The sequence below is a fragment of the Leptonotus elevatus genome, chromosome 7 (genome assembly GCF_054856555.1).
Source record: "Leptonotus elevatus isolate MCC_2025b chromosome 7, RoL_Lele_1.0, whole genome shotgun sequence".
NCBI lineage: Eukaryota > Metazoa > Chordata > Actinopteri > Syngnathiformes > Syngnathidae > Leptonotus > Leptonotus elevatus.
The window spans coordinates 694,928-710,973 of record NC_141245.1 but is presented as its reverse complement, the minus strand read 5'-3'; the positions used below and the strand labels follow the sequence as shown (position 1 = coordinate 710,973).

The window sequence follows — 16,046 nt, the reverse complement described above, 5'->3', positions numbered from 1 at the left end:
TGACAACGACGTCTCGTGCTGCTCGACTCATTGTCTGCTGAGGCATGGCATCCCACTCTTCTTGAAAGGCAGCCCTCAGGTCATTGAGGTTTTGGGGTGCAGAGTTTTGAGCCTCTACATGGCGACTCAGCTGATCCCACAGGTTTTCAATAGGATTCAGGTCTGGAGAAAGTGCAGGCCATTCTATTTGAGCATTTACTATCTTATAAATTGCACTAATTTCTGTAAAATCTACAGTAAAAAATACACCATTACCTTGTTGTTGTTTTTTTTTACAGTATTTAACTGTATACCGCAATGCATTATCGGTGAAACAAAGTACATTATGGGTAAGAACAAAGTACAGTAATTTGCTGTATAATTAGCTGTCAAATACTGTACATTTTTACAGCAACTATGTATATACATGCCAAAGCATGTATATATGTGGATTACATGTAAATACTGTAACGATTGTCGGATTGTCGGGTATCTCTATAGGAGAAGAAGCAAAAAGCGCACCCTGTATTGTCACCGGAGCAAGGACAAGAATTCAGCAAATTGGTGAGTAATATTTTAGCGTGAGGGCAGTCGACTTCACATTGCATTTCTCCGATAAACAGGCAACATTACAGCTAACATTCATTATGCACTCGGCTGCAGAACGAGGATTTATTTTACAACAAGGGCAAGGATGACTGGTTAACATGTCCGCCTCCCAGTGCTGAGGGTGTGAGATCGAGTCCGGGCTTCGGCCTTCCTGGGTGAAGTTTTCATGTTCTCCCCAAGACTCTGTGGGTTTTCTCCGGGTGCTCCGGTCTCCTACCACATTCCTAAAACATACATAAGTAATCTAGCGCTCTGAATTGTCCCTAGGTGTGATTGTGAATTGCTGTTTGTCTGAAGTTAAGTATTTGTTACTTACACCAGGATATGTGAAAGGTTTTTTTTACCTTCTACCACTCAACACCAACACATTATTTTGAAGTATTTGTATTAAAGATGTAAAAAGGTAGAGACAAAGTGTGCTAAAGTCAATTTGTTTTGTTAATATGTTTTGTATGTCTGCAATGCACCCATACTCAGACTTGTACATGCATTATTATTTTGTAGATTCAAGCGCATTTCTTTTTTGATGTGTATGTTATGTATGTTTTTTTATAACAGTACAGACATGCAATATATGGTCAAAAAACAAACATTCTCTAATCTGTATTAAGTTAATGTATGTTAATATATTTTATATTATGTTGTGCGTTTCATTTAAAAGAAAATTTCAAAAACAAACTCAAGGTCAATTTTTGTTAATTCTCACTGTAAACTGTGGGGAGCTGGTTCACTCCAGAAACATGCATACTGTAAATGTGTATGTTGAGGAGGTTAGTATAAAAAAAGAGTACCCTTCCCAAGAAATTAGGGTTGGGGTATTTTTATTTCTTAAGTCCTTTTCTCCTTTGCATAACTTTTATTAAATTCGGTTTACTCACTAACTACCCATGCCATTTTTGGAGCGGGAAGTACCCCCAAACCACAACATTCACCTATCACAACCCCAAACCCCCTACTATTTGTACTACCCAAGCACTCCCAAACGTCTTTATAGCACTCCTAAACCTCTGACCCTAGAATTGCCTCTGCTTAAAAGAAATGTTTGGTTTGCTAAATTCGTTATTGTGTTGCTGATTTAGGCAAATTGAAAGGGACGTGACTATCCTGTCACGTCCCTTTCAAGGGACAGGATAGTCCCGCTTCCTCGAATTGTCTCATTATAGCGCCCCCGTATGGTGGCCTGCCAACGAGGCCATTTAAAGCGGGGTTGCAGCTGCCAGGTAGCGTGTGGTCATGACTGAGTCAAACGCACACTCGTGTGCATTCGTGTGGGGGGGGGGGGGGGGGGGCACCGCGCGTGCGTGATGTGTGTGTGAAAGAAGAGATGTGAAGAAGGGAGAAGATGAACTGCGCGTAGCAGCAGGAGAAAAGGACGAAAAGGAGGAGGTGAGGGCCGCTGGTTGTTGGGTGACAAGGGGAATATGAGGGACGCTGACAGGTCTTAAATGGTCTGGCGCCAATACAGTCTCGCTGCTAAATATAGCAGAAGATTGAAGGAGAAGATGGAGATATTTTCCTTTTTTTTATGTCAATGGCAGGAAAAAGACGATCCTTGATTATTGATGGAACTGCATGAAATGTCTTTATGTTAGGAAATTGTAAATTTGAGTGTAGCTCACATAGGCATATTTATATTTAGCCTACTTCAAAATGTTGATCACGATAGTCTATAGAAACATATTCCCATCCCATCTTTTGTATCTAACATGTATTATGCCTTATTTATACGTTGGGCTGCCAATAAATAATAATAAAACCTGCTGGTGACAAATGACAATAACTCAGAAGTGAGTGAGAGTGATGGAGAATTTGGTCCTCCTGGCTGTGTGATGGTTTATAAATTAACATTACATTGCATTTTTTGGGGCACACCTCTTTAATCCCTTGGGATCTAGTCAATTTTCCAACATGTCCTATAGCCTATAGGCACATTAGTCAGGATGATAATCATATGGAGTTTGGTCATTTAAAGAATACCCACATCACACAAATAGTCTTTGTCCACATCAGAATTATTACTGAGTTTAAAAAATACAGGCCTATACTTGTGGTCTGCGTGTATTAATGTTTGGCACGACGGAAGCAGTGCAAAAAAATGACGTTTGTGAGTCGTAAACAGTCTCACAATTTGCCTGGGTTGTAGTATCATGCAGTCTTTTATTTACAAACAATCCACAAGGATTGTAACGTACTTGTGGTTTGTCAGGCGAACAGTACTTCATGATATCCGATGAATGCAACAGTAGCCGTGTCATTTAAATAATTAGCAAATGTTTCAAAACTAAGTGATGTCCGAGGGGGGAGAAAGGAGCCTCAGATGCAGCTGCGGCGGCACACACGCAGGACCCGCAGGCTAAATTATGAAGAGAAAGAGACAAGCAATTGTTTGAACCGCGAGCTGACTGGCGCCTCTGTAGCACTGACAGCGATATACTTTGAAGAGCATTTTAGAGTTAAAGTAAAGTGTGCTCATTGTCACACCCACAAAATGGGGCCAAATGTGTTCTCCGCATTTGACCCATCGATGGGTTTCCAGTAGAGATGGGAAGTAACGAAGTAAAAATACATTTATAATATCGTTTTTTTTCAGTAGGCTATATTTTGTACTTTCCTGAGTAGGTCTATTTATTTTTTAGACTACTTTTTACTTGTATCCATTATATTTTAACATATGTACTTTTTGCTTGATACATTTTTAAAACAAGGTCGTTATGTTTTTAAATGCATGAAAACGATCAAAATACTTGATCTGGAAGAAAATGTATCCTGGATACGCCAATAATATGAAGCGTTTCACACGGTCCCGTACATCCCATTTTTAGATTGGCTATACGACACGTGATTACATGATGTGCAATTGGCTAGATTAGAACTACCCTATGGGCAGACCACAACCAAGGATAATTTGAATTTGAGAGCCAGTCAGAGTCAATTGGCCGATGTATACCCATTTTTGCTCCATTAGCTAATATCTTTCAAATTTACATAGGAGGATACATTCAGTAAAAATACTTTTAACTTCTACTCGTCGTTTTACTTTTACTTAAGCAATTATTTGAGTGAGTACTTTTACTTTTATCATAGTTGTTTGTTACACTTTTACTCAAGTAAAGGTATTTTTCCCATCTCTTGTTTCCAGATGTTTCCAGTCTCAATATTAAGCTGTTGCAAGTTGCTACTATTAAAGCCGCGCTGCTGCTACTGCTGCTTCCCCGCCACAGCTGCTACCTCTCCGTCTTTCGATCACGATCACGCAATGTCCCGTGCACGGGTAAACCTGGACCGTATGATGGTGAAGCCAACCTGAACACAGGCAAAAACAAACAAACAAATAAATAAATAAACAAACAGATAGAGAGATAAATAAATAAATATCGCTTAAAAGCCTAGACGTCGAGTAAGTAAATAGCAGACGTGAGCATGCACAGTGTATATATCCATCCATCCATTTTCGACAGGCCTGCTTTTCCTTACTCTAAAAATGAGGTGACTCGCGGGAGAGCAGGAGCCCATGCAGGCTCAATTTGGGCGAAAGGCGGGTTGCGCCTTCAACTAATCGCCTGTACATCCATTAGTAACTTTTGTAACAGTCATTGTTAAACATTGAAAGGCCGCTTGCTCAGCTGATGATAATGAACGGGACACAAGTCGAGTGAGGTGATGCCTCAACTGGCCAACGAATAGGCTACTGACCCGCTTAGGTGGGGGTGGGATTTCCTGATCTTTCCTGTCATTGGTTGAAATTGTTTTCTGTTGACATGTTTTCTCACTACTAATGCTTGTGACACCTCCTTCTATAGAGTCCGACCAGATCTGTCATAGCCACGCCTATAGAGGCCCACAATTGGCCCAGAAAGCGTAAAATCAGCAATCAAAGGGGCTCGGTTCATTAGAGTGGGGGTTGAGGCATGAGGAAGGATATGTGAGATATAGTCACAGCCCCGCAGTGAACGGGGACACTATCTCCCGTCAGTGTGGGATGACTGAAGCAAAGGAACGGTTCACTTTTTTTCCCTTTTTTTTAAAGGGAAACTGCGCATCTGGGATATAGCTATGCTACGCGGATCGGACTAAAGGACGAGAGAAAGACTAAAAGGAAACTCCGGACTGCTTAAGTAACATGCAGTGTCTGACGAGACCATTGTAAACTGACAACGCAGAATTTATTTGAATAACATTTTTTTCAATTCGAATTCTCTTGATGCACCGATGAGAGAGCCAGGTTTTACAGGGACTGCGATGGCTTATCACCCTTTCCACGCGCACCGACCGACCGACTTCCCCATGTCCGCTTTCTTAGCGGCCGCTCAGCCCTCTTTCTTTCCGGCGCTCAGCCTTCCCCCTGGGGCGCTCACCAAGTCCATCTCGGAACACAGTTTAGCTGGGGCGGAAACCAGACTCCACCCGGCGATTAGCCACCACCAGACTGCTCAACTCCGCAGCATTAAAAGCTTGGAGCCCGAAGAGGAAGTGGACGATGATCCCAAAGTGACTTTGGAAGCCAAGGATCTTTGGGACCAGTTTCATAAACTCGGCACCGAAATGGTGATTACCAAGTCCGGAAGGTAAGAATTACAGACGAAAAACACTACTGATGTTTTTACTGTATTAAGAAACAAATACAATCGATTTGCAGCAATGTTTGTGTTTGAGGATTATTTCACGATAGCCCACTTAAACGTTGTAATTATTATTTTTCATATTATCCGTCAATTAATGCCATTGGTCAATACACACGCACGTGTGCAGATATATATATATATATATACTCAAAAAATGGGGATTGATATTTACTTGAAAAAAATCTATTACATTTTTTTTCACATCAGAAATTGTTGTTAAACTCCTTGTAAAATTTACAAAGAATTTATGAGTGCATCAACCTTAACTGCTTTTTCAAGTAAATATCAGTGTGTGCGTGTGTGTGTGTGTGTGTGTGTGTGTGTGTGCGTGTGCGTGTGCGCGAATGCGTGCGCGTGTGTGTGTGTACACGGAGAGAGTCAAAGGAAATTATGAGTTATTACGTTTGAATTATGGCTGTTAAATGTAGGTAATATTAAAATAAAACTTGGCCCGAACTTTCCCTTGTCCTTAATTAAACAATAGCAGGATATAAACTCACTTGGAAATAACGACTATTTCAGCATTAAATAAGCTTGAAAAAAAACGCGTTGATGTGGTCACTAATTAAGTGTAAAATCAGCTCGCATGGACAGGCAAATACATAACGCGACTCTCACCAATTGCGTAAAACATCAATTAAAATCTGAGTCGTCTTTTTTTTTTAAAGACTTTTAAATGAGTGTTTGCCGCATCTGAAGCGAGTGTCTTTTATTATAGGAGGATGTTTCCACCGTTCAAAGTACGAATAAATGGGCTTGATAAAAAAGCCAAATACATTTTGCTAATGGACATCGTGGCAGCGGATGACTGCCGCTACAAGTTCCACAACTCCCGCTGGATGGTCGCCGGCAAGGCCGACCCAGAGATGCCCAAGAGAATGTACATCCATCCGGACAGTCCAGCCACTGGCGAGCAGTGGATGGCCAAGCCTGTTGCTTTCCATAAACTCAAACTCACCAATAACATATCAGATAAGCACGGATTTGTGAGTACAACCAATCTTTTTTAATTATATATATATTTCTTTACTATGTGCTCATACTTAATTGCTGCATGGGTTGTTTTTAGTGTAAACTCGTTTTTATGACACGGAAAGAGTGTGAATGGAAAAAAAAAGTCCTTAATGCTTCCAGAAAATGTATAATTTATATCAAATGTTTTGATTTGCTTATTTTTAATTCACTTGACGTTGACTGCGTGCGGGCGTCAGCACCTTTTGCTGTGCGTCTTTGGAAACGCTTTCAAATAACTTGTTCCCTCAGCTATTGTAATTCCCTGTTATTGATACACACACACACACACACACACACACACACACACACACACACACACACACACACACACACACACATGTATATATATATATATATATATATATATATAATCCTGTGTTTGTGTCTTTTATTGTTGTTTAATTTTCTTCTTTTAATTGCCGCAGACCATCCTAAATTCAATGCACAAGTACCAGCCCAGATTCCACATAGTGCGGGCCAACGACATATTGAAGCTCCCTTACAGCACATTTAGGACATATGTCTTTCCGGAGACTGAGTTTGTGGCTGTGACAGCATATCAGAACGACAAAGTGAGTCACTGTGCAAATTTGTATGTTTGCTGTTATAATTTGATATATCATGATGAACTAATCTTAATTTTGCTACACAGATGTGGATGGTCTGAAATGTAAAATAGGCGGGTAGATATTGTTGGGTAATCATAGTTATTTTTTGAACATGTAAACTGCTTAATTTATGACTATGTATGGAAAAAAACACAACTTTTCTTTTAAATCTTTTTATTATTATTTTTTTATTTCAGTATTTATGTTGCTGGTTTATATGTTCAATAAACAAACACAAAAATATAGAACAAATATTATTATTGGAGCAAAGCACCTCTCCTCAGAAATAAACAATTTCAAAGTCAAATACGATTGAAAATTCAGTCACAGATTAAAATGGGATTTATGTTTTTGTTTACTATGTGCCTTTTCACTTCACAAACGCTCATTGGATTTGTCTCCGGTGCAATTGGTAGGCCAATATGAGAGGGTCTTTAATTTATGTCAAGAAGTCACGATCTAAAAGGCCATTTTTAAAGACTGGCCACCAGTTAACAACAACAGATTAAAAATCCCTCCCTGCTGAAATGAAACCGCAAACGCCGTCAATGTTCTGCGCGAGAACCACCTTGGAGCAAAGTAGGTCATCAATTGATTGTAAATGGACTACACCGGAATTTGAATGTCTGTAATACCTTGCTACATTCGTAATCCAAGCAACAAAATGAATTATTTATATCACAGTCATCTGTTAAAGCATTGCAGCTATGTGTGCGTGTTTTCCCTTGCTCTTTTGTAGGCTAAACACGAGAGCCGTTGTTTTGCGGGCGAATGCTCAGAGGCCATATGAGAATAAAGTCTTTCATTAAAAATGCAAATCCGAGCCCCGGCCTGTCAAATATGTTATAGGGTCCCTATTTTAATCGAAATGAATTGCTTAGACATGTATCATGATATGCGGAATGATCTTAAGTGTCTGTGCGAGACAATCTTTTTAAAATTAATTAATGTATTTATTTTAAATCGTCGCTCTTCTTGTCACTGACAGATAACGCAACTTAAAATTGACAATAACCCATTTGCCAAAGGATTTCGAGACACTGGGAACGGAAGACGGGAGAAAAGGTTATTATTATTATTATTATTATTATTATTATTATTATTATTATTATTATTATTATTATTATTATTATTATTATTATTATTATTATTATTATTATTATTATTATTATTATTATTATTATTATTATATTTGTCGTTGGCAGGAAACAACTAACTATGCCATCGCTGCGAATGTTTGAGGACCAGGGCAGGGATGGTGCGGACTCAGATGCTTCGAGTGAAACTCCGACCGCTCAAGACGTGGTTCATTCCCCAATGGGAGTGAGTGCAAGCCCCCTGCGGTTCAACAGAATTGGTCAAGGTGCGTTGCTTATTTTTCTTATTATTTTTGTTTTACATCTTGTTGTAGCAATATGGTGTGCGTGGTTATTCTTCCTCTATGAGTGTGGTGGTGGTGGTGGTGTGTGTGTGTGGGGGGGCGGGGGGGGGGGGGGGTGACACTATTGACATAAAGTTAAATTACATTTAAATTATATTTAAATATACATTTATATGATTTAAATTGCAATCAAAATTTTAAGGGTGCATCTTGCTGATATATTCTTTGATGAAAATAATATAGGCTACGTTAACAATGTAAATAAAACCATGTACACATGCATTTTATTAATAAATAAATGTATTCATAACTAAATTTCCAGTTTGAATTTAACACAAAACCGTGTGATAACTAAGCCATAATTTGCCTAAAATAACCTATATACCAAAATAATGGAAATGCTCCATAACAACATTTAAAAAAATACCAATAATTTATCTATAATATATCTTACACATGTTTCTCAGTTCTGCAGCCCTATCAGTTAACAAAATGTGGCATGACCTCATGAATGAACCACACAATGAACCAATTAGTTCCACCTGTTCACTTTTCAAGAATTGCGTGTCATTCTTCAGAAAGTAGGCTACTTACTGACTTACCTTATACCTTCAGCATTTGGCTACTTTGTTGATGTTCATAAGTCCAATTGAAAACTTTCCAAGAATGAATGAATTAGAAGATTTCTACACTCTAAAAACAGCTGGGTAAAAAGTAACTCAACTATCGATAAAAAATGGACCGATCCACTTTATGGCTCAATTTAACCCAACTTTCGGGGTTGTTTTATACAAAATGACCCATTTTTTTGCCCCAAGTAAAGGATCTGACCAATATTTATGAGTTGTTTTACACTGAAAGACCCATTTCCTGACTCAAAGTTGGGTCAAATTGACCCAAGTAGAGGATCGGTCCATTTTTGACCATTTGACCCAACTGTTTTTAGAGTATACAAACATGTTGCTGTTATCATTATGCTTAGTGTGTTTGGAAATTTACTGTGCATATAACAGTTTGCCTTCTGGTTGTTTTAGATGAGAAAACATGTACTGACAGTGAGCAGGAGCTTGAAAATTATGGTGAGCGCTGCACAAGCTCCAACAGCCTGGGGACTGAACCAGTGTCCCCCTATAACTCTCGGTGTGAGGAGCAGATGAGAGAAAGGCCTGATACGGACAAGAAGGATGAGCCCACATTCAATGTCCAGAGCCAGGACAAAGACAAAGCCGAGAATAGGCATCGGAAGGACACCGCCGATATATTGATGAAGGACTCCGAGGCTGGGAGCATCAGTTCTATTAAGGACACCTTCTCCCCACTTATGGTCCAGACTGAAAGCCCTTCACATTTCAACCCAGGTCATTTACAAAGCCTGGCACTGTCTGGCCTACACAGCCAACAGTTTTTTAACCCTCTAAACACCGGATCGCCACTTTTCTTTCACCCCGGGCAGTTTGCCATGAGCCCTGGAGCCCTTTCTGCTGTGGGAATGGGGCATTTACTGGCCTCCGTATCTGGAGCAAGTAGTTTGGAAAACAGCAACCTCTCTTCCCAAGGAACAGGAGCAACCACCAATGCCTTCCCCTTCCATTTGTCTCAGCATATGCTTGCTTCTCAGGTAAGGTAGACCGTTCACTTCCTAAATGACACTTGCACCATTAGGTTTGATATCTGCTCTGAGGCTGTAACTACAAGGTGCTTCACTCTTACTCGTAGCAATAACTTGCCATTATTAGGGGATAGTTCTCAAAAATCTACTTTTTAAATAATAAATAATGACAATATAATAAGAATAGTAAATATAATTTGGAAATTAGTACAGTCATCAAATTAATGTTGTGAATATAAATCAGAGCAATACGGAAGAAGATTAAGGCCAGTGAAGAGAAAAAAAAGGTTGGCAGGATTCTGACTTTATTCTCAAAATTCTGACTTAAAAGTGAGAATTTTGACTTTAATCTCAGCATTCTGACTTTAAAATGAGTTTCTGACTTTAAAGTGAGAATTCTAACTTGAATCTAAGAATTCTGACTTTAAAGTATATATATATATATATATATATATATATATATATATATATATATATATATATATATATATATATATATATATGTATATCATCCATCTGATCAGATTGGTGTTAAGTCTAATAATAGTAATCATAATGATAATATTAATAATAATAACAAAAGTGTTCCTTACTTTCAACAAACGTGTTCAAATTATTAAATTTATTTAATAATTAAAAATAAATATAAATTAAAAATTATAATAATTTTATAAATATAAATTCTAAATATATTTAGGATTAAATCATTATTCAAAAATAATGAAATAGACACACATTCCTGTAATGACTTGACCTATTGACTAGAATATTTGGTTGCAATTTAAATATCCATTTTACCCTGTTGTATTTCAGGGTATCCCCATGCCTCAGTTTGGGGGTCTCTTTCCCTATCCCTACACCTACATGGCCGCCGCTGCAGCTGCAGCAGCCTCAGCCCTCCCAGCATCCAGCACCTCCAGCCCACTCTCCAGAAACCCTTTTCTTGCCACATCTCGACCTCGGTTCCGCTTCAGCCCCTACCAGCTCCCGATGTCTTTGTCTCAGAGCTCTAGCCTGCTCACAACCAACCTGCAATGTAGCCTCAACCTAGGCTTGGAATCATCATCCAAACCATGCAGTAGGGAGAGCAGCCCTGTACTAGATCAGCACAGACACAACAAGAATGGGGGATCCTGTGGGAGGGGCACGTCCCCTAAAACAAAAGACTCTCTGAATGACCTACAGAATATTCAAAGACTCGTGAGTGGCCTGGAGGGCCAGAAGGAGCAATCCCCAGCAGAAAATTCTCCCAAGTGATACAGGACTCAGTTTGGGATGTCTTGGCTTGCAGCAACACACTGCAAAAAACTAGGATGGTGGTTTGACTGATAATTGCTTTTGGAACAATTCAACATCCGTAAGAAGCCAAACCAGAAACCCCTGATATGAAAATGAAAAGCTACCAATTTTCATCCCCAGACTGAAATTTCCTAACAGGCAGCTCCAAATTCTTGAATATAACGTGTTATTTTGGGGTGTTGGATTTGGTAAAGTGGCCTCATTTAAAACAAAAAACAACAACAACAAAACCACCAACCTTGACTGTATGCAGTTTGAGGCCATGGTCTTTTAATCGCATTCAAGGGGAATTTGTATTCAAGAGGTTTCTGGTCTATTTATGTAATGTAATCTTAAATAAATACGAATCTGTAAATAACTAAGATCCAATAATATGCATTTGATTTTAATTTATTTAAGTCTGTGTAATAGCGTGTGTATATTTCGAATATAACACTTTGCTATCTAACCTCACCCCAATATGAAGCCTGTTCAGCAATTTAAAAATGTGTTTATGATTATGGGACATGTGTGCCATATTTGGTCTACAGTATATCCAGCGATATTTCTGAGGAATAGAGAGAAAGCGCCATGTGATTGAAAACACCTCAGGTTACTTCACTCCAGTCAGGCCATTGATGATCAAAATAATTCCTCATTTAAAGGTGTGTTAATGGATATATTTAAGCACTAAATGTTCTTACTCATCCTGGTTGTCAATAAAAATGTGTTGAAAACTTGTGTCATTGTTATCATAATGTTTAAATTACTTGGCAAGAATAAATAGGAGAGAAGCTCAACTAGCTTGCACATGAACAACCGTGGGACAGGGGCGCCCCCTGTTGCCCATATGCGAGTGAAAAGTTGACTTACTGTTTCTTTGTTTAATAGAGTAATACAGAATGTCCCCTTTGCTATATTTATCTGAACCACTTGTATGTAGAGAGAGCCGTTAACCTCTCAATGTCTTTTTTATATTGTGAGTGAAGATAAGCGGCTCAGAGAATGGATATATGGATGGAAGCATGGATGGGTAGAAGTAGTTTAAACACTGAGCTTGGATGCAGCACTCGTTAAGTCAATTAGTTTACATAACATCAATTTGTTTGGTTGAAATCTAAATATGAATTTTACCCTGTTGTATTTCAGGGTATCCCCATGCCTCAGTTTGGGGGTCTCTTTTCCCTATCCCTACACCTACATGGCAGCCGCTGCAGCTGCAACTCTGTATCATGAGTCCCTTATACACGTATGCCATGTCAATAACTTGAACGCTGCTCACACATTGAAGAAAACTTAAAACAGAAAATAGTATTCATGCCTATTTTGGTCTGCTCCTCTGTCGGTGTTGAAGTTCATGTTCTTTCTTGCAATTTCTAATATTTTCCAATACTTTATATGATGTGCAGTCAAGGAGACGAGAGATTACATGTAGCTTGTGACGTTTGTCACCTGGAACAACCCTTCTTAAAAGGTCTTAAAAAGTTTGTTTGTCTGGTCACCTGAAGTACATTTTTGGTGTTGGTTCAAGGAGCTGGACAAAGTGGAAACTGTGTTTTAAGGGTTAAACAGTGGGAGCTAAAGGAGCTGCAGACAACCCTTTGTCCATGACCTGGCGCCTGTCGCCTGCCTGCCAGCCACAGCAATTAATGAGACAACCTCCTCCTCTATCCTCCTCCCCTTCTTCATTTTCTTTTCTTTTTTTGCGGCGGTAATTACAAAACTCGCATTCAATTATGGCTCAATAGCTGCCACATTATGTTCAATGAATAGAAAAGCATGGGTGGGAAAAGTATTTGTCTAGATCAATCAGTGAGTGGTTGATCAATAGAGTCAACTAACAGCTGGTGACAGCAGGGTTTAATGCGGCCAAAATGAGTCAAAAATGTAATTACACTGCATGAGGCCGACAAAAACAGCTAAAAGAGTTGTAATATTATATTGTAATATTGCTACTTTGGACACATGAGGCGGATGGCATATATTTTATTCTGTCTTCTTATTTGCAGAATATGTACATTGCAATCTCCTACATTAAAGGGACTACTTGATCAGAATGGCCAATTTTTTACTCAAAAACTGTCTGTATTTTTTTATTAGGAAACAAGCTTGTGTTTTCAAATTTTATCAATTTGTTTTGGAAAAATCAATAAAATAACTAATACCTCTATTTCCTTTGCAATATGTACACCGCCCCCCTTGAACAATGATTTTGAATGGGAAAATTATGTCTGGTTCCTCTGTTGACTCCCACCAAGACATGAGAAGGGGGGGTGTATATATATATATATATATATATATATATAGTGCTGCTCAAAAGTTTGTGAACCCTGCAGGCATGATCAGATTTTTTGTATAAAATATTAAAATAACCTTATTAAATGTTTAGTCATACCGCAATCTACAATGCTGACATCAAAAAAAATAATGGACTTGAACAAAAAGAATGATCATATTGTCATTCATTATTGAGCAAAAGTTGTTGATTTAAGAAAAAACTCAGATTTCGTGGGTGCAAAAGTATGTGAACTTCTCACTTAATCAGACATTGCACCTCCTTTTGCAATCACTTCATCCAAACACTTTCTTTAGTGACTTATCAGTGTTTCACATCTACTTTGGGGGAATTTTTGCCACTCTTCCTTCCTGCAGCCAATTAAGAGAGGTTGGATGAGCGTCTAGCATAAACTGCCCGCTTCCGGTCCCGCCACAGTATTTTGAAATAATTTAAGTCAGGATTTTGACTGGGCACATCCAGAACATGAATTTTGTTGTTCTTGGTTGTATTGCTGGAATGCTTTGTTTTATTGTCATGTTGCATGATCCATCTTCTACCAGGCTGTAACTTCACAAAGAACGACAGGTTATGATCCAGGATTTCACAATATTCCTCTGAATTCATGATTCCCTGCACTATGTGGAGTTGTCCAGGTCCTGAGGATGAAAAGCCAGTCCACCACCCTGCTTCCCTATATGGAGAAGGTTCTTTTGCTGGTATACAGTGTTGACTTTTCACCAAACATGACTGTTTTAGTTGTGACCAAACAGTTCAATTTTGGACTCATCTGTCCACAGAAAGGACTTCCAAAAAGCTTCAGGTTTGTCCAGGTACTCTCTGGAAAAGTTGAGATGGGTAGTAATGTTTTTTGTGAGCAGGGGCTTCTACCGAGCAAGCCTTCCATGAAAGCCTTGTTGATTGACCTTTCTTCTGATTGTTGAAGCATGCACGTGTCCCAGATGCAGCAAAAGAGGTCTGCAAATCCCTCAATGTGATGCACAGGTAGGCTTTCACCTGAATTATCATTTTGTCTTGTGGGTCTTGCTGATATTTTAGAAGGTCATCCACTTCTAGGATGGATTGTAGTAATTTTCAGTGTTCTCTAGTTGCAGATGATCTGCTTCACAGTGGAATGATGAAGCTCTTTTTTTTTTTTAGATGACTTTATAGCTTTCCCCAGACAGATGTGCTGTCACTACCCACTTCCCCTGAGATTTCTCTTCCTCTCAGCATGACTGAAATGTATGGGTTCACCTGGGCAAGACTAAAGTGATGTGGTTATGTCTCTCTATGTGTGTCTGTTTCAGTCAGTGATGCACAATTTCTTTGCTAAACCTCCCAATTAATTGGTCCATTTCAGTGGTTAGTTTAGCTACCAATTTGTCTCACCTGATCCTACTTGACAGCTTGTTTTAAGCAATGCAGCTCAGGGTTCACTTACTTTTGCACCGACATGAATTGTACAAATTTTCAACACATATTACTACAGTAATGATTGAGAAATAAATGAGGTGGATGAATGAGAATAACCATAAGCATACAGTAAGCACACAGTGCAGTGTCACATGTCATTGTCATTGCGTTTGTTATTCTATGATAAATAAAGTTGTTAGCACACAGACAGTGATTTTCTGCACATTGTTGTATGTAATAATCTGGAGATGAAGCTTTACTTTTGTGAACTTTTTGAGTGTCGTCACTCGTCAACCTCAATTGATTTCTCGGTCATGTGAAATTAATTCATTTATCATGTAAAGGAAATGGTTGCTTATTCAACGGGGGCTTTATTTGCATTTCAGCTGCAAACAATTTGCTACGACACTTCAGTTGCAGAATAAGAAGTTTGATCGCTGTAAGCTAACGCGTAGCTGCTACACGCACACACTTGCCTTGTGTTGTCTTCCGCTTCCTCTTCTCTCGCTGACGCACACATCATACGGAGATCACGATACTGCTTTCCGCTAACACTTTGTGCCGTTGCCATTATTCCTTGCCGCTGATTTGAGATAGCATCGACCGGGTTAGCCTCAAGACGGTAGCTTTCGGCTACTGCTCATGAATTAACATTGAGGCAAAATGCTCACCCCGGCATTTAATTCATACATACGCTTGTAGCAGGTTTTTTGCTTGCGTTACCACAACATCCTATTTCGGCAATATTTTTTCGGCTCCAATTTTATTTTGGCCGAATGCCGAAAATACATAATTTTCTAACTTTCGGTGGCCGAATATTCGGTGCATCACAAATATATATATACATACATATACATATATATATACATACATATACATATATACATACATACATATATATACATACATATATATACATACATACATATATATATATATATACATACATATATATATATATACATACATATATACATATATACATATATATATATATATATACATACATATATACATACATACATATATATATATATATACATATATATATATACATACATATATACATATATATATATACATATATATATACATACATATATACACATACATACATATATATATATATATACACATACATATATACATATATATACACATACATACATATATATATACACATACATATATATATATATATACATACATATACATACATATACATATATACATACATATACATATATATATATAC

General features: G+C 38.3%; 1 protein-coding gene across 1 annotated transcript; it reads left to right on the top strand.

The window, feature by feature from the left end:
• The first annotated feature begins 4,239 nt into the window (after positions 1-4,239).
• tbx2b (T-box transcription factor 2b) lies at positions 4,240-11,841 on the top strand. The gene is made up of 7 exons (XM_086081167.1): positions 4,240-5,153; positions 5,929-6,196; positions 6,650-6,796; positions 7,821-7,897; positions 8,038-8,195; positions 9,248-9,831; positions 10,636-11,841. The coding sequence occupies exons 1-7, from the start codon at positions 4,798-4,800 to the stop codon at positions 11,077-11,079; spliced, it is 2,034 nt and encodes a 677-aa protein (XP_085937293.1). The 5' UTR covers positions 4,240-4,797; the 3' UTR covers positions 11,080-11,841.
• The last annotated feature ends 4,205 nt before the right edge of the window (positions 11,842-16,046 follow it).